General features: G+C 39.5%; 1 protein-coding gene across 1 annotated transcript; it reads left to right on the forward strand.

Annotated features, from left to right (window-relative positions):
- Nucleotides 1-4255: 4255 nt before the first annotated feature.
- Nucleotides 4256-18210, forward strand: elp1 (elongator acetyltransferase complex subunit 1). The gene is made up of 36 exons (XM_074649029.1): nucleotides 4256-4370; nucleotides 5825-6026; nucleotides 6259-6411; nucleotides 6601-6682; nucleotides 7186-7266; nucleotides 7444-7529; nucleotides 7639-7829; nucleotides 8014-8137; nucleotides 8256-8349; nucleotides 8592-8822; nucleotides 8910-9080; nucleotides 9374-9452; nucleotides 9657-9812; nucleotides 9959-10065; nucleotides 11065-11168; nucleotides 11262-11315; nucleotides 11397-11502; nucleotides 11714-11829; nucleotides 11960-12033; nucleotides 12881-12959; nucleotides 13132-13211; nucleotides 13331-13468; nucleotides 13567-13652; nucleotides 13769-13917; nucleotides 14181-14304; nucleotides 14648-14745; nucleotides 15075-15276; nucleotides 15366-15427; nucleotides 15532-15594; nucleotides 15697-15757; nucleotides 15929-16042; nucleotides 16531-16630; nucleotides 16751-16878; nucleotides 17119-17270; nucleotides 17759-17855; nucleotides 18063-18210. Exons 2-36 carry the CDS (start codon nucleotides 5877-5879, stop codon nucleotides 18128-18130), a joined length of 3960 nt encoding a protein of 1319 aa, XP_074505130.1. The 5' UTR covers nucleotides 4256-4370; nucleotides 5825-5876; the 3' UTR covers nucleotides 18131-18210.
- Nucleotides 18211-18728: the final 518 nt, after the last annotated feature.

An 18728-nucleotide genomic window follows, 5' to 3' on the forward strand; every position in this document is an offset into this window, starting at 1 on the left:
CGTGCCGATCGTCATCTACTTTAAGTAATACACTTACTGTGGATAAGTACCTCATACAACCCAATTTCAAAACACCCAAACTATCCCTTTAGCACATCATGCTGTGTCTAGCGCTTCTTGGACTGGAGAGCTTTTCAGTTAGCAGTTAGATAGTGACTGATGTCAGGACAAGAGCGGGATGGTGATTCAAGAAGAGTCAGAGCTGGGTGGAGTGATGACTTCCTAAAAAGGCTAAATGTAGAACTGTATTTGCTGTAATTGCAGGGTTGGTCCAGTTTCAGGCTACTGTACAGTGCATGCATTTCTTCACATAAAGACATGTAGCTTGACTTTGGTAGTGTGCTAAAAAGGGAAACTAATTTATGACTGTATATGACAGTCTTTGATATCAGACGTGTGATACCAGCTATCAGAGGGCAATGGTCCATCTTCAGAAATTAGGGATACAAAATGGTCAAGATCACATTACTTTTCTTTTCTGTTTTTCGCAAAGTCTGTTAACAACACATAATAAGGTCTTCCTGCTGCAGGCCAAGTGACAAACAGCTGAGGATTGATGACATGGCTGTAAATGAAAACAGTGATGATCGCATCCTGTCTGCTCAGTCAGCAGTAAACACTCCCTGTCAGATTCACAAGTTGCTGCAGCCTCACCCACAAAGACTGAAGGATTATTTCAAGATGAGTGACAGCAGATTAAAGGTGCAATCACACCTTTACTTTGCTGTCTTTGGTCTGAACTATAGTGGTTTACGTTATGTGGCTTGTTTGGTTTTGCTATGCGTCATGGACTCACAAGCTGCTTGAATATTGGAGTGTTGGTGACCTGGCATCACACTGGGGAAGAGATACTGACTGAGAGGAGGGTTTCAGTGAATGAAAATATCTAAAGACAGCAATGTGATTATAGTGAGTTTATTCTAATGTGTGCTGGAGGATAAGCAACATCTGTGAATTAATGAAGTAGCTTCACATGTCATCTATTATACACACACATTTCACCAGGTAACAACGCATGAAGATGGCATACTTCCCATTAAAATAGATTTTTCGAAACTGTAAATACATGTTTATGGTTGACTACACACATAAAATGTAATACCATTTAGAGTTATATGTACACACCTCATCTCGAGATTGTATGTGAGAGGTTCATGTGACATATGTGCACATATTCCTCTTATGACAACCATACCATAGCTCCATGTGCAACAGGTGGACATCATGTATACAGGAATGTCAATTCACCCTCAAGCAACCTCTTGGTGTAAATGAAAGGTTTGTTTCACAGCACCTGTGCCTGCTTTACAGTAACTTCATCTGTTAGCATCATGTTATCTTTTGGGGGTAAGAAATGAGCAAAACATAATTTGTTTGTTTTGATTTCACTATGAATGAGAGGAGGAGATGTGGGCAGGAAACCATTCAAGAAGACTTGGATTTGTTTATGCTTTCAAGCATCTTCTTCAGCTCTATCAGCTCTAAATTTATTAATGGCTATTTTAATTGGACAATTAGTTATTAATCAATTAAATGCTTTACTTATACTATTTATGTGACTCTTGTGGTCCTCCTTAAAGGAGAGCTTCCAGTGGTAGAAATCTTAATTTGGTGGCACAAGAAGAGGAGAGAGAGTATTTTGCATTATAGCAGCACAAAAAAAACAAGAGAAAGATGAGAACATGATGCAGATAAGTATAACATTTGAAACATTTGAAATGTATATTTGCATTGAATATATGCACAATATAATAAAGCATATTGTGAAAAATTATACAGCATAAATATATAAATGTAATATGTACAATATATAGAATATAATATTAGTTTGTGATACAAATGTTTATTTAGCTCTTACTTGAAATTTTAAAGCTATATTTAGGAATATATCTAAGTGTTTCTCTCATACATAGTTTCCATTTACTACATGTTTTTGCCTTCATTGAAAGCAAGCATGGACACAAGAAGAAGAAGCTCTATCCCCTTGGTAACGGTTGACGTGAAGCTCTATCCCCTTGGTAACGCTTGACGTTAACGTCAGCTAGACAGCCAGTTGGAGGACTTTAATATCAACAACATCTCGTCAGCAGACTGCAGCAGAGCGGGGTAAAAAAGGACAAACCCCTCGTTTTGGGGAGAGAATAACGCGGTCTGTCTAATGCCTTGTGTCTGGATAAAGACATGAGAGAAGAACAAAGGAATGTGATAAGACGTTTACCTTTCTGTCACCGTCACCGTCCTCTCATCACGCATTAATCCCGCTGTGATGTCCTGAGCGTTTCTGACATTGAACTCGCGTTCACCTGTTGTCATGTCAGCAGCCTGTCAATCTCGCGATAACAACAGACGATCACCACGTCCGGTTACTACTTTAGAAAATAAAAGCCTTTTAAATTAGCAACATCCGTGTTTATTTCAGAGTAAAAGCCGAACAACAACTTCTTAATTTATCAATTTAACAACAACTGTGAAAATATAAAAAAGGAGCATCTAATTTGTATAAATTTGTACCATTTAAAGCTGATAGGCGAGATGGAGCAAATATGATTAAAAAAGGTTATTTTTATAAAGCGGTCGCTATATCGTGACAGTAGTACATGAAACAGGTAAACTGAGAAAATCATGTGCCTCTGTGTCCTCCGGTGCTCCTAATGGCATCTGCAAGATTTCACAGACCGGAGGAAAACAAGCAGTAAGAGCTGATCTAAGGTCTGCTGTCCATGAGAGCCGGCTGTCAATCACACGCAAACGCCGACCAAACGGTCAAACTAGGCAGCGCTGATCAAATATGAATCAATATAATGTTATGTTAATGACTATTTCTCTCCTCAAATGTTTTCAGAATCATCTTGTAGGCAAGGCAAGGCAAGGCAGCTTTATTTGTATAGCACATTTCAACAACAGGGCAATTCAAAGTGCTTTACATAAACATTCAAGAACATTGCGACAAAGTGCAAAAGAACATTAAGACATAATTAAAACAGTTATAAAAATATAAAAACATAAAAACATTAAAGATTAGAGAATAAAAACAAGCTAAAAATAAAAGCTAGGATAGAAGCTAAAATAGAATAAAACACAAAAGAGTAAAAGCTCTAGTGCCGTATCAGATCATTATCTGGTTTAATTAAAGGCAGCAGCAAACAGGAAAGTTTTAAGCTTTGTTTTAAAAGTTTTCTGGGAGCTTGTTCCAAATATTTGGAGCATAAAAACTGAACACTGCTTGTAGTTGTAGTGCACGGTTTAGCTGTAAAATGAGAAAGTTTGTGAAGCGGCCGCCCTTATGAAATCTAGCGAAGGACCGCCCAGTTCCGGTCACATGACCGGAGCACAGCCAATAGGAACGCTCTCTCTCTGAAATGACCTGTGATTGGTCAAAGTCTCCCGTCACAGGCTAGATTTTCTAAAGCCTGAAAACAGAGCCATGATGAGGTGCAGAAATCTAGTTTTCTCTCAGAACACTTGAATTATAATATGCTGAAAGGTTATTATGGAATTTTTGCCCAATGATGCTAAAAATATACTGCCTACTGCCACTTTAATATAAGTGGAGTGGAAGGGGTATGGAGGACCACAAGAGTCACGTAAATAGTAATAGATGTATTTTAAAATGATGTATTTGTTGACTGTTTTATGGTGTTTTTGTAAATCCCTTTTTAATTTTAATAATTTATTGATGGATTAATATTTCATATGTAAATTATTTTTATAATTCTTCTTTTTATTGCCCATTAAAATGTAAAGTAATTAATTTCTTTGTAATTTAGTCCATTTATTCATAAATTAACTTGTAAACAAATGTATTGATGGCTATTTTTATTGGACAATTAGTTATTAATCAATTAAATGCTTTACTTTTACTATTTATGTGAGTCTTGTGGTCCTCCTTAAAGGAGAGCTTCCAGTGGTATAAATCTTAATTTGGTGGCACAAGAAGAGGAGAGAGAGCATTTTGCTAAATAAATAAATAGATGGATAAATAAATATGTAAATGAACAGATAAATAGATAAATAAATAAATAGATGGATAAATAAATATGTAAATGAACAGATAAATAAATAAATAGATGGATAAATAGATATGTAAATGAATAGATAAATAAATAAATAGATGGATAAATAAATATGTAAATGAATAGATAAATAAATAAATAGATGGATAAATAGATATGTAAATGAATAGATAAATAAATAAAGATTTACTCCCTTGGAGGTTTATACTCCTGGCCACCAGGTGGCGCCACCGCCGCTACGTCACATAACTACGTCAGAGGTGAGAGGTCATGAGTCTGACAGAGGCCACATGCATGATGTTGTGTTGTTGATGCTGGGCATTTAAAAGGTCTATTACTTCAAGCTGATTCTTCTCGGTGGGTTTATACAATTTTCTTGCGATCTTATTACGTTTCAAAGTTTTCATTTTCTGTTTGTAATAATTCTTGAAGCTGCATTTCATGTCGATCCTTCTGGTTTAAAGATGAGCTAGTTCAATCTACGGACAGCCTGTAGTTTAGTCTCTCCTTCCACAACCATCAACAAACTAGTTATTTACACTGTCAGAGTAGTTATATTAGTAGATAGTAGATATGTTACCTGTCTGACTATCGGTGGATTAATATACTAATGTCTTGTAAAGAGGATCAAGAGAGGCTAAAGATACTGGCTAACAGGCAAAGTTGTAAGAAAACAATAAATTAAATATGAAGTGTTAATTTAAAATGTGATGGTAAACCTGATTTTAAGCCGTCTACTGATTAAATAGGGGTGTTGTCGTCCAAAAAGCAAAGTTTAAGATAATAAAGTGTTGGGACAGGACTGTGTCCGATAAAGGATGCATGCGGTGTACTGGCTGTTGTAACAACAAACAAGAGACAATAACCTGATATTTTCAGGTGGAATTTCATTCATTAATTCATTCATTCATTCTCACTGTGCATTATCATTTTCCACTTGTGTAATTTTGTTAATAGTCTGTTTATTGTCAATACTGTATATATTGCTCCTATTTTTATACTTCCTTCTATTTAAATGGTTCATATTTTGTTACTCTTTTTTAGCTCTTTTTTTTTACTGTGTTAGTTGATGCATCTTGTTTTTTGCACTATCCCCTTTGCTGCTGTACGCGGCAAATTCCCCCACTGCGGGACTAATAAAGGAATATCTTATCTTATTTTATACAGTAGTGTAAGTCCAGCTGGGATGCCTCCTAAGTGTCTCATATTATTGAAATTACAATTACACAAAACGGGAAACATCTTTCTTTCACTTTTGTGAATCTGAAGTCAGCAAATGCTTGTTTTTACTTCATAAGTTACTGAAACGATTCATGCTAGATTTATTTAATTTCTCAAGGTTCATTACTTGAGTTATTTGTCAATTCCAGCAAAGCAGTCATCGGCAATGAAACATGTTTGGTCTCAGATTCCTTCAGTAATGCTCATAACATATTTATATATAAAAGGGGAAATCAAAGTGATAATCTAAGGCATAAAATAGTGCAGTTAACATAAATATACTATAGTAGAATAATAATATAAGTAAATATAAAATAGTAATGTAAATTTGTAATTTTGTTGACAACAGTATTTAAGATGGGAAAACTAAATGTAAACAGGATGTAGTATGTAATAATGAGAAGTACTAATATATATATATACTGTGTACATATATACAGTATTACAGTATACATTTCATCCTGTTACAATAACTAAAATCCCAGAGAGACTTCTGGTGTTTTATCACAGCAATGATAGTACATATCACCCAGATATAGCAGTCAATGTTTTCAGTAGTGAACATGTTTTAATTTGTGCTGTCTTTGCAGCCTGTGGGTCCAGACTCAGGCTCCGTGTGTTATCAGTCAGTCCTGAGGTAAAATGAGGAACCTGAAGCTGCTGAAGAGCCTGCGGAGCTCGGAGCTGCAGGGTCCAGGCTCCCCTCAGTGTTTATCTGTGCGGGCTGACACCGGCTCGCTGCTGGTCGCTTCTCACTACTCCATCACAGAGTACGACCCACGAACTGGCCAGGTGAGCTGCTGATGAAATACTGTGCTTGTCTCTTTATCTCTGGATTCAAACAGCACACTAGCTCTGTTTACTCATCGATTTTTAGCTTTGTCTCGTTGAGGATAGTATTGTGTTTAGAGATGCATCCAAATTAGAAATTTAAACAAGTAATAAAGTAAAGGAAAGTTGCAGCATTTCAATTAGGCAGTTTAGTTATAAACTACATGTAACGTTCCTCCATTCTGTTCTGTAGGTGGTCAGTGAGGGGTCGTTGACAGCTGATGGTTTCCTCCCAGAGGACGGCAGCGGGACGGTGGTTGGACTGCAGGACCTGGCTGAACTGGAGTCAGCTTGTTTGGCCACAGCTGGTGGAGATGTCGTCCTCTTCAACTTCAACACCTGCCAGGTTAGCTGCACAGAAGAATTAAAAAGTTAGGACTGTTTTTTAGGGGGGTTTTCAGCCCTTATTTCTTCAAAGAGTTAGCAATTAGGGTTGAGGTTAGAGTTAGTTTTAAGTTAAGGGTATTATAAGGGAAAGGGGGATGTATTATGTCAATGAGGATCCTCACAAAATGTATGTGGTTATGTTCCTCAGTTGGAGTGTGTCGGCAGTGTGGACAGCGGCCTGACCTCGATGAGTTGGAGTCCTGATGAAGAGCTTGTTGTTCTCACTACTGGTCAGTATGTTATACAAATGTCAAAAACATGTGATTTATAAAAATGTTAAATCCCTTCTTTTAGTTAAATGCTTTGAATCGTCAGTCAGAGAGCACCCAGTGGCATTGTCAGTCTATCTCTGCATCACTGCACACAGAATAAAGCACCAAAATATTAAAGTCTATTCTTAAAGGCCAGTTGTCTAAACTTTTATAAAGTTGCTACCATTAAAGGTGGGGGTGAGAATGTGATCTTCATAGTGAGGTGGGTTATTATAAAGTGAAGGCAGTCATTGGTAGTTGAGACAGTATAAGGTAGCTCCATTTCTTTGTTTGGAAATCGTCAACAAAAGTGAACAAAAGTTCCAGTTTTCTTTATAAGATGAGTTTAGTTAAGATACCCTGTTGCTATAGATATACATATATAACCATTGTTACAGATCAATGCTTAGTTAGTTGATTCTTAGTTAAACGTATTAAGAAGTATTACAAATGAATAAATCACTAATAATTTGTGCTCACAGGTCAGGAAACAATCATCATGATGACCAAAGAATTTGAGCCGATCACCGAGGTTGGAATCCACCAGGATGACTTTGGTGAAGGTACGGTGGCTCCAGATGAACTCTGTTTAGATCAGTGGTTCCCAACCTGAGGGTCAGGAGTCAGGACCCACAGAGGGTCATGAGAGGATTCATGGAATGTATAAATAGTTGTAATATTTCTACATAATAATACCATTTATATAACATAATATATTGTGTATATTGTGTGTTTTGCAGGGAAGTTCATCACGGTGGGTTGGGGGAAGAAGGAGACTCAGTTCCACGGCTCGGAGGGGAAACAGGCAGCGCAGAGGAAGAGCCAGGTCAGTGTCCAACAATAGAAACGGCAAAACTAAGAAAAAAACTCAATATATAAAAGAAATAGTTGAAAATGAACGAGTTTAATATGACGATTTAAACATGCACCCACAGGAGGTGCAGCCTGCTGCAGCCTGGGACGACCGCACGCCACGGGTGACATGGCGAGGTGATGGTCAGCTGTTTGCCGTCAGTGCCGTCTGTCTCCAGACCGGAGCCAGGAAGGTCCGGGTCTGGAACAGAGAGGGCGTCCTGCAGGCCACCAGCGAGACCATCAACGGCCTGGAGCAGGCGCTCTGCTGGAAGTAAGAGTGCTGCCGATGCTATTTATAATTTTTTTTCCTCCCTTTATATGTTAATCTTTCCCATGTAGAGAACTGAATACATGTGTGAAATATCCTGGTGTCTAAATGATCATTTAAAATTAAGGAATAAAAGAGAGAATATTAGAGGTGTGAATTTCTGGTAAATCTTCTCCTGCTGTTTCAGACCGTCAGGCAGCCTGATAGCGAGCACTCAGCGTCACCCCAACAAACACAGCGTGGTTTTCATGGAGAAGAACGGACTGTTGCACGGAGACTTCACCCTCCCGTTCAGCAAAGACCAGTCCAAAGTACGTTCAGCTCAACCTGACTCGCATATGATTAAACCGAATAATCTTCGTCTTCAATTTGTGAATTTTTTTTTAATTTTTCTAAACCATTATAAACCTCTGTGATTGTGTGTTGCAGGTGAAGGATTTGCTGTGGAACAGTGACTCCACAGTTTTAGCTGTTTGGTTGGAGGACATGACAGCTGGAGAGGACGGACAAATCAACACTTACGGTGAGTTCAGCCTAAGTTGTAGTCCCTCTCCCTCAGGAAAATCAGTGTGATTTTGAACAAGTTGGACCACATCAGTGACATGAAATCACTGCTTGAAGAGTCAAAGTCTAGTCACACGAGACATTTTACATGTAGGACAGAGTTCCTCCTCTGATGTTTGATGACTTTATTCATGAATACATTGAATAAATGAATTATTAAATGGATGAGTAAATGAAGTGTATGATAATTTGTCTGTGCAGTCCAGCTGTGGGTGGTGGGAAACTACCACTGGTATCTGAAGCAGAGCCTGGACTTTGACAGAGACTCTCAGAAGGCTCCGGTCTGTGTCTGCTGGGACCCTGAGCGCCCCCTGAGGCTCCATGTGGTGACCCGGGGCTGGACCAGCATCACCTACGACTGGGGCTGGACGACTGAGAAAAGCCCCGGGCTGGACGCCACCGACAACGCCAACGTGGCGGTGATCGATGGAGGTGAGGGCCAATGAGAGGAGAGGACGTGATGGAAAACTGTTGGATGATTCCAGGACGATGTTAATATTTCTCTAAACCCCCTCTCAGATAAAATCCTGGTGACGACCTTCAGGCAGTGTGTCGTTCCTCCTCCCATGTGTTCATCTGAGCTCCAGCTGACCTCGCCAGTCAACCAGGTGACCTTCCTTTGCCAACCTCAGAGGACCAATCAGCTGGCAGCGTTGACTTCTGACGGACAGATCTCTGTCTACAGCCAAGGTGGGTTACACCATGTTTAGCATAAAGACAACAATCAGTGTTGAAAGTGTGAAATGAAGTTACCTGATGTTGGATATGAATATGAGTGGGGAGAGTAAAACACAAGGGATCTTGGATAGAAGGAGACAGATGCTGCAAAAAGTGAAGTCTGGGCTGATGCTCACATACAGTATAGCATTTTTTCTTCATGTGTTTTAAATTGACATAAGCACTGATGTGTATCTATTTTGTTCTGGGTCTAAATATTGTTCTGATCAGTTTGTTCTCTTTACTTCACCCACCAATCTGTCCAGATTCAGGAGGACAAGTTGACAAAACAGCAGATGGGTTCAGGACGATGTCTCGTCCTCTGGTCCTCCAGAAAACCTTCAGGTAACAAAACAAACTGCCGTGCTGCTGTTTCCTGCAGCCGATTTGCTGTCCGAACTTCACCCGATCAGTCTGTGTCATGTTGACTTTAATCATTTGGTGCTGGTGTTCAGCTTGGTAGCTAAAGATGCTAACAGTCTGATTAATGCCCATAGTTTTTTCATGGTTTTCTTAGTGTTTCTTCAATGATCTCTGATTTTCCTGCAGAGTGGCTGTAGTCCAGGAGGAGCCTCTGGCCCTGCGGCAGCTGCTATGGCTGCAGGACGAGCTGTTTGTGGGTGTGAGCTCCAGTGTGCTGCCGACCTCCTCCACCCTGCTGATGCTCCGCCCGGCTCACGACGATGATGACACGCTCACTGTCAGGTCAGCAGGGCTGAAGCGAAAACACTAGAGTGGCAGCAACTATAGTCTAGTCGTCATCCTGTTACACTTTTAAATGAACTGAAAGTGAATTATTCCACGGCCTTGTTGTGAATCAGGACTCAGCACGGTGTTTTTGTGTGTTTCAGGTCGGAGATAGAAGTGGACGGTGTTGTGGTCAGTATAGTTCACTGCTCCCAGACCGGCACTGTGGCTCTGCAGCTGGAGGATGGACAGATCAGGAAGCTGCGCTGGGGTGAGTCACCAACACTCTTCTTCTTCTTCTTCTGCTGCTGAATTATGTGTTTTGCTAAGTAATGTTTTGTTGGAAAATTATGTATTATTTGATAATTCCAAAGTGCTCTGAACAGCATGGAGATTGTGCAGAGGGTCTCACTTTCAGCTTCCCAAATAGGAGATATTCTTCCAGCTGACGTACCATTGAGCAGCATAATAATTTGCCTCAAATGATCTATATGAAAGGCATTTAAATAATATAATAATAATAAAATATGACGTTAAGATGTCAGTCCTTTTTTTGTATTTCTTTTTTTTTTTTTGTGATAAATTTTTTATTGGTATTTAAGCAAAATGATATAGGGTGGGGTTACAAATTGATAAGTCAACAATAAAATAAAAAAAAAAATATATATATATATATAATCACAAATGTCCATGTACTAATCAATACAGAATTGGCAAGCAGCTACAGGAAAAAGAAAATGAAAAAAAAACAAAAAAAACAAACAAACAAACAGGAAGAAGGAAAATAACAACAAACAACAACAAAAAGTCATTTAAATAAAAACTTCTGCGCCCCCCTCCCCCTACCCCCAAATCCCTCCCTTTTGGTTCCCTCCCATCCCACCCACCCTAGACCTTTGGGACACGGTGAACAATTATATGAAGGATTTAATTGTAGTGATTGCTTGTTTCCAATGTGATATATTTTCTCTTTTTTCTTTTTTTGTATTTCTGTCTGTTAGCAGGAAAAATACAAATCTAAATCCAGATTAAAATATTCATTATTATTCATTAAAATAACACATTTTAAATATTTTTCAGCAAATATATATGCTCTATTTGTGCCTTCTTGTTATTTGAGAGATTTTTCTTCCATTTTTCCCAGTTCCATTTTCCTGACATATATTGATGCTTGCTTTCATAACCGAGGAGAATGTCACTATAGAAGTATGTAGGATGGGTTAGTTTACAGAATGTTTTTTTGTTTGTTTTTAATTTCTGATTTCTGTAGATGGTCCTGAGCTGTCAGTTGAGGAATGGCGTGACTCCAGCAGATGTAGCATCAACTTCCCTGTTCCCTGCGTTCAGATGGCTCTCTGCAGCATCAGTGAGGAGGTACAAACACACATATTTATAATAACATGACTATAAATATAAGTGAGTTCTTGTGTAGAGAACTAAATGCATATGTTGCCTTTGTGTCTTCAGGAATATCTTCTCGGCCTGACGGACAGATCCCACCTGTACGCTGGAGACACAGAGGTACGCTGTGCAGCTCTCTCAGTATGTTCATCACCAGACAGGTGAAGCTGCTGTCTTCATTTCTGTCTGTTTCTTTCTCAGCTGGCCTCCAATATTTCCTCCTTCGCCGTTTGCAACGACTTCCTCCTCATCACCACAAACTCCCACACCTGCCGCTGCCTCCAACTGAGCACACTCACCGTCAAAGGTAGTGTTACTTTTGTCAGCTATTTATTTATCACTAACGCCACATTTATTTACATATCCATATAAATAAAATGGCTTATTGTTTCAGTTATTTGCGTTCAACGTGACCGTGACCTTAGCTTTGTTAGATGCTCCTATAGGTAATTTTAGCATCTGTGCTGTGTTGGCACATTGTATGGTACAGCTGAGTTGAATGACCTTTGACCCCACAGGGCTGCAGGCGGCCTTGGCCTCAGATGGAGGTCAGAATGACGAGACTCTGCGGCGGGTGGAGAGGGGATCCAGGATCGTCACTGTGGTACCGCAAGACACCAGAGTCATTCTGCAGGTCAGTATAACACACACACACACACCAACACACACACGCACACACACACACACAGACATGTTGCTACCTGTATTATTATGACACATTTAGAGGTCTGAATTCTGTGATTTATTTTGGTGTTCGTGTCCAGATGCCTCGAGGGAACCTGGAGACGGTGAATCATCGAGCGCTGGTGTTGGCTCAGCTCAGGAAGTGGTTGGACAGGTCAGTTTGATATTCTTTCATTATATCACCTGCTTGTTTTTTTTACAAGATGTGTTGAGGGTCACATCACTTCTGAATCTCCTCCCAGAACAACACCGAGTTGGACTACGCCAAACCCATCTGTTATCTTACATTTTTTTTTTTTTTTTTTTGCTCAAGATCTTTTTCTTGATATTTAAAGTCATATAAAATGCAAAACATTACAGATACAGTTGGATAGACACAATATACTGCTCTTTCAGCTCTTTCTTCAATTATAGTGTTACTGTACTGTTTAGTAATCAAATAGAATCGGTTCCAAAAAATTGTAAGTGAGACTAAAATAAAAAATATAATAAATAAAATGTAATGAGCGGAAAAAAAAGAATACAAATAAATACTAATAAATGAGTGTAAGAAAAACATACAAAACATAAAATTAAATTTAAAAGTTACATATAAATAAATAACAAATTAAACCATATATTACATAGGGTCAGTAGTACAAAACTACAATACAATATCAGTGGTGATCATTGCTATTACAGCCTCTTATAGAATAGCGAATATTCTCAAATGTCATAAGGTATATATAATGATATAATATAATGATATATAAGGTCTTTAATCTGTAGCTTAAAGTTTGGAGGATCTGTTTCCCTCCATTTAATGCAGTATAAGTCTGAAGCTATCATATTTTTTGCCTTTTTATTTAAAACTAAATTTAGCTTTTTAAATATTTAAACATCGTCCTCTTGACATTATGTAAATGTCACGATTTGTAGTCTGGAAGCAGAGAGTGAGCAAAGTGTTAAAATATCACCATACCATATCTGAGTGTTAAACATGTCATGTTTGTTTTTTTCAGTTTGAGGTTCAGAGATTCCTTTGAGTGTATGAGGAAGCTGAGGATCAACCTGAACCTCCTTTATGACCACAACCCAAAGGTACACAAAAGACTTAACATCTTTTATTCGGTCCACAGCAGGATGTTTATTAATATGTTAATATGTTTCAGTATTTCTACTGTTTCCGTCTCTGACCTACGAGGATTAAAGCATAAAACCAAACACCGATGCCACGTGAGTTTCATGTTTCACTGTCCATTTCTTCCCGCAGGTGTTCCTGGAGAACATGGAGCCTTTCATCACACAACTCCAATCTATCAGCCACATCAACCTCTTCCTCACTGAGCTCAAGTAAGACTCTTTAGACCTGCAGGAGCTTTTCTGTTTCAGATAAGGGAAAAACAAAACATGTGCATTTAACAACCATTTTACACATATATTTTGCATCTTTCTCTTTCTTTGGTACCCAGAGAGGAGGATACAACCAGCACCATGTACCCCCGCCCTGAGAGCAGCCCGGTCCAGATTCAGCCTGTTTCTGGGCAGAAGAAGGTTGATGTAGTCTGTGATGCTTTACGGAGCTCCATGGAATCAATGGATCCTAACAAGTCAGTGATACTGAAATTTATTTAACAAACATGTGCTGTTGTGTTTAACAGTATTTAGAGCAGTAGTGGGATGTAAAACCATGTTGTCATCCCTCCAGGTTCTTTCTGTCCGTACTGACGACTCATGTGAAGAAGACCGTTCCAGAGCTTGAGATCGCTCTGCAGAAAGTCCACGAGCTTCGAGGTGAGCAGCACGCTGACGACCTGCAGGAGGTTGTGATAAACTCCTAACCTGAACTCTGTTTCACTCAGCGAGACACACGTTTTTTTAGTTCCTTATTGTGTGCTGTGTTTGTCTAGTGAACCCTCCTGCTGCTCCCGGTGCTGTGAGTGCTGAAGAGGCGTTGAAGTACCTCCTCTTCCTCGTCAACGTCAACGACCTGTACGAACACTCTCTGGGAACATACGACTTTGATCTGGTGCTCATGGTGGCCGAGAAATCCCAGAAGGTAAAATCTTCTCTCTCATTGGAATTAACAAATAAAGAAACATATGGAGGATATGATGAATAGAGCAAAGATGTAATTAGATCAAATTACCCAAAAATTGTATTGTGCATGGTTTACTTTTTCCATTTCCAGAATTTTTAAATGGATTTCCATCATTCCACAGCCAAAAATGCACCAGCATTAATTTTTGTTTACCCTCATTATATAACTAAGCAGTGATTTGTCAGTACGTAACAGTTCATTTTTGTCTACGATGCCTGCAGGACCCCAAAGAGTACCTTCCCTTCTTAAACATGCTGAAAAGCCTGGAGCCGAACTACCAGCGCTACACCATCGACAAGCACCTGAAACGCTACAAGAAGGCCCTGCATCACCTCAGCAAGTGCGGTCAGTCTCAATGTTTCCGTCAGCTTTTACTGCTCTTCAGTTTTATCAGGAAGACTCGTAGCCATAGGTAACGGTCATGCAAATGTCCCTTTTTGATGACGACTTTCACAGAATGGATCTATCAAAATGTGGAACTATTTAAAGCTGAACCGCAACATTATTAGCTTATGATTCACAGTTATTAGGAAGTTTTTATCCTGCGCACGTGATTTAGGAATAAAAAATTCCTGGCTAACTTGAGAAAGTTTGTGCTAATGTTTCGCAAAGCCTGGACCGGCTGTGTTTTTTCAGCTGAATGCAAGTTTACTGTGATCTGATGTGTGTTGTGCTGCTTTGTGTTCAGGAGATGAACATTTCCCTGAAGCTTTGCAGTTTGTGAAGGAGCAGAAACTCTACAGTGAAGCTCTGCGACTCTACACAGCAGACGGTGCTCACTACAAGGTACAAACACAACTCACAAAAAAAGTTAGGTGTAATCATTTCCAAAATTCACAACAGGTTTTTATCTAACGAATCATTCTACTTCAATCCATATTTGTTGGCATTTAGCCTTTTCAAAAACAACATTCTCACTGAGGTCAAAAAACAGTTTGCTGTCCTGCTCGCTGCACACAAAGGGAGGCACACACCTGTATTAATGTCATAAAATATAACAGACATTCAAAGCTTCATTGGAAAACCTCAATAGAAGCTTTGACCAGAAAAAAAAGACATTTCGTATAGCCCTACTTTCAAGGAAAGTATGACCCCCTTTGACCTTTGACCTCTAGGCCCTGAGCTGTATTTACGCCGAGCACCTGATGGAGCAGCAGCAGGCGGAGCAGGCCGGCCTGTTGCTATGGCGATGCAGAGAACCAGCCAGCGCCCTGCAGGCGTTCGCCAGCAGCTCCAGTTGGAGAAACGCCATCTGTGTGGCGCAGCAGATCCCACTACCGCCCGACCAGTTAGCTCTGCTGGCCCGGGACCTGGCAGGTAACCATGACGACAGGTAGATGGACTGAAAGGATTGAAAGAATGCAGGTCATTGCATGTAAATCCTGTTGGTTTCCTTCCTTTTCTAGAGAAGCTGACTGAACAGCGACGGTACGCAGAAGCTGCCCTGCTGTTGGACCAGTACGCCAAAGTAAGATCCTCTGCAGCAGGAAGCTGCTGGACTAAATGTCTTCTAATGAAGCAGCTTGCTTATAGCTGAAATATTCTAAAAATCATCTCACTCTTTTCCAATAGGACTGTGAGGAGGCCATCTTGGCTCTGATCACTGGTTCAGTCTGGGAGGAGGCGCTCCGATTGGTCAGTAAAAAAATTGTACCATTTTCTTTTTTAGTTTTACTTTTGTTTATTCATTTATTTATTTTTGACATTACCATGAGATATTTTTTTTGTCTGTTATAGATTTACATGCACAACAGACAGGACATCACTGAAACCAACCTCAAACCTGCTCTGTTGGAAGGTACGGACAGTTCATTCATACTGGTCTGTTCAGCTATGATAACTACCCAGCTGTTCTTCTACTGTTTACTCCTAAACAGTAAAAGGAGGAGTTGAACAGAGAGGCCAAAAATAAACCTTTTGTCTTGTGATAATGTCTTGTTGAGTTGTTATGATGTTGTATTTTTGTCAGCTGTCAGCACCCAGACTGCTTTCCTGGAGGCCCAGGTAGCGACGTTCACACGGCACAGGACCCGTCTGGCTGTGGTTCGAGAGCAGAAAGAGAAGGCCAGACTGGACATGCTGGGTGAGAATCAGTCAGAATCAACAGAACACATAGTATCCAAGCTAACGTGTATATATATATACTGTATATATATATATACAGTATATATATATATAAAAATAAAAAAGGCAAAGAAACAGAAATAAAACTTAATTTATTGCAAATTCTGTTCAAATACAGGAAACAGAAAATAGTGTCAAAAGAATAAATAAAGCTAGAATAATGGATTTAGAGAGGGGTAAAAAAGAAAAAAGTAAGGAAATTGATGTGGAATATGTCAAAAGTGCTTTTGTGATTTTTTTTTTTTTTTTTAAAGGCGAATGGGTCAAAATGTTCATAATGTTTCTCAATATGTTACAGTCATATTATGACCACATTATGACTAAATACAGTCCGTGCAAGGTCAAGATGTAAGCTAAAAAAGAAAGGAATAAATTATAGAATATATTCTGCCTCTGAAATCATAAGTAAAACCTAACTTTGCAGTAACCCTCTGTGTTCTCCATCAGATGAGGACGGTCCAGACTGTCCTGATACTGAGCTTTACTCTGAAGCCAGCACTGTGATGACCGGCTCCAAATACTCCCAGAGTAACTCCCGCATCTCCTCGTAAGACTAAACACAAATATCTGTCATATTCTGGTGATTTCCTCAGTGTGTCAAAATGTAGCCCATGTGATAAATAACTACATTTTGGTTGCTGGTTTAATGTTGATGCTCTGCCTGCAGGAGATCATCAAAGAACCGTCGGAAAGCAGAGAGGAAGAAGTTGAGTCTGAAGGAAGGAAGCCCGATGGAGGACAGAGCGCTGATGTATGCTCTGGGGGAGATCCTCACCACCGTGGACAAGATGAGAGGTACGAACACTTAAAGGCTCTTTATCATTTACTTCACTTCATATTTTTAATAATGTTGAGATCATCTGTGTTTGATTTGGCAGTTTAAGAAAGAATAAGTTGTTTCTGCTTGTTGAAAAATTCCCACCATTCTGTCGTGTACAGTAAAACAGCCGGGGATGGTGTTGAAGGATTTAATCAGCATTTACAAGACAAAAACCTCTAAATGATTACTGAACCATTTAATTGTGCTTCCTGCAGAGGAAGTGCACGGCCTGCTGAAGGCCCTGGTGCTGTTCCAGTTTGACAAACAGGCGGAGAAGCTGCAGCCGGCCTACGAGGAGGCTCTGCAGATGATGGAGGCAGCGGTTCCTGAGGTGTGGCCTGATGCGCTGCAGAACAGTCAAGCTCCGGTAAATAATATATCATATATTTTCATATTTGTATTCATATTTATTATATTTTTACTTTCTGTGTGGAGTTTGTATGTTCTCCCTGTGTTCCCGTGGGTTTCCTCCACCAACACATTTATCCCCATCAGGAAGGGCATCTGGCGTAAAACCTATGCCAAATCAATGTGCGGATCAATCATCCGCTGTGGCGACCCCTAACGGGAGCAGCCAAAAGACGAACAGCATTTTCATATTTGCTTTTTATATGTGCTTTTTCACACTTGTTTTAATCTAATTTTAGGTATATTGATGTGATTGGTTTAACACTGTCAGATTTGTTTGGACACGTTTTAAAAAATTAAAATTTAAAAATATAGCAGACATGATCCTATATGTGGGATTAAACCTTTTCTATGAAGTAATGAGGAATAAGAATGCAGTTTTGTTCATAGATTTTTAAATATTTTTGCTCTTTTAATGTTAACTGTGGTCTCATTCTTGCATTTCAGCTCACTGGGCCGAATTCGACAGCAAACAGCATCATGGCTTCTTTCCAGCAGCAGCAGCAGCAGCAGCAGCAGCAGAGACCTGCAGCTTCACAACAAGGTCAGCAGAATGAGTAGTGTTACGAGTTTCATCTGATTATCTCACAGCTCACTGTTCAACTTAAATTTATGTTTTTTTTTTAAGCATATCTGATCTGTGCCATGTGTGAGCACACAACTAAAGACTGTAGGGATATATCTGAAATCATTTTCAGGCACTGCAGATGAAGTAATATCATTTCTCTCTCGTTATTTTTGTTCTTTGTAGCTGCTGACGTCCTGATGCCACCAAAGATGAGAAACGGTGTCAAGTGGAAGCTCGCTATTCTTATGTGAATTTGTTTTGTTTTATTTTATTTTTTTTAACTGTAAAGTCAAACGCTAAATGTGTAATAAATAAAGATTCAGTTAATGTCTCCTCTTACCAAATGTGTTCATTCTCTGGAGTTCAGAAACATGATATCACATCTAGGTATTTCCAGAATTGAAATAATAAAAGGCATGGTGTCTCAGGGAAGGGTTTTTTGTGCATATACAAGTTACAAAGCCCAAAGCCCAAAGTCCATGCCAAAGAAACACTGCTACTGAACTGCCTGAAACGCCTTGCTTGAAGTTCCGCCTTTTATTCCGTAACGTGGTGATGTCACCAAGTAACACATTTGCATAATATCTGCCTAGCGGCTAGTTTGACACAACCTTAAACAAAGCTAGTTAGAGCGGAGCTGGAGCAGAGTCCGAAGAGTTTGATTCAGTTGACCAATCACAACAGTGGGCCAGCTGACCAATCAGAGGAGCCTAGGCTTTTGTTTTGGTGTGGATGGGGGCAGGAGCTCTAACAGAGTGTATCAGACAGAGGGTGAAAAGTGAAAAGTGTTGTCAAGCACAGCCGGTATGAGAAAAGTAATGCTTTTTTTAAACATTAAAGCATGTTAAC

Source organism: Sebastes fasciatus, chromosome 10 (assembly GCF_043250625.1).
Source record: "Sebastes fasciatus isolate fSebFas1 chromosome 10, fSebFas1.pri, whole genome shotgun sequence".
NCBI classification, from domain to species: domain Eukaryota; kingdom Metazoa; phylum Chordata; class Actinopteri; order Perciformes; family Sebastidae; genus Sebastes; species Sebastes fasciatus.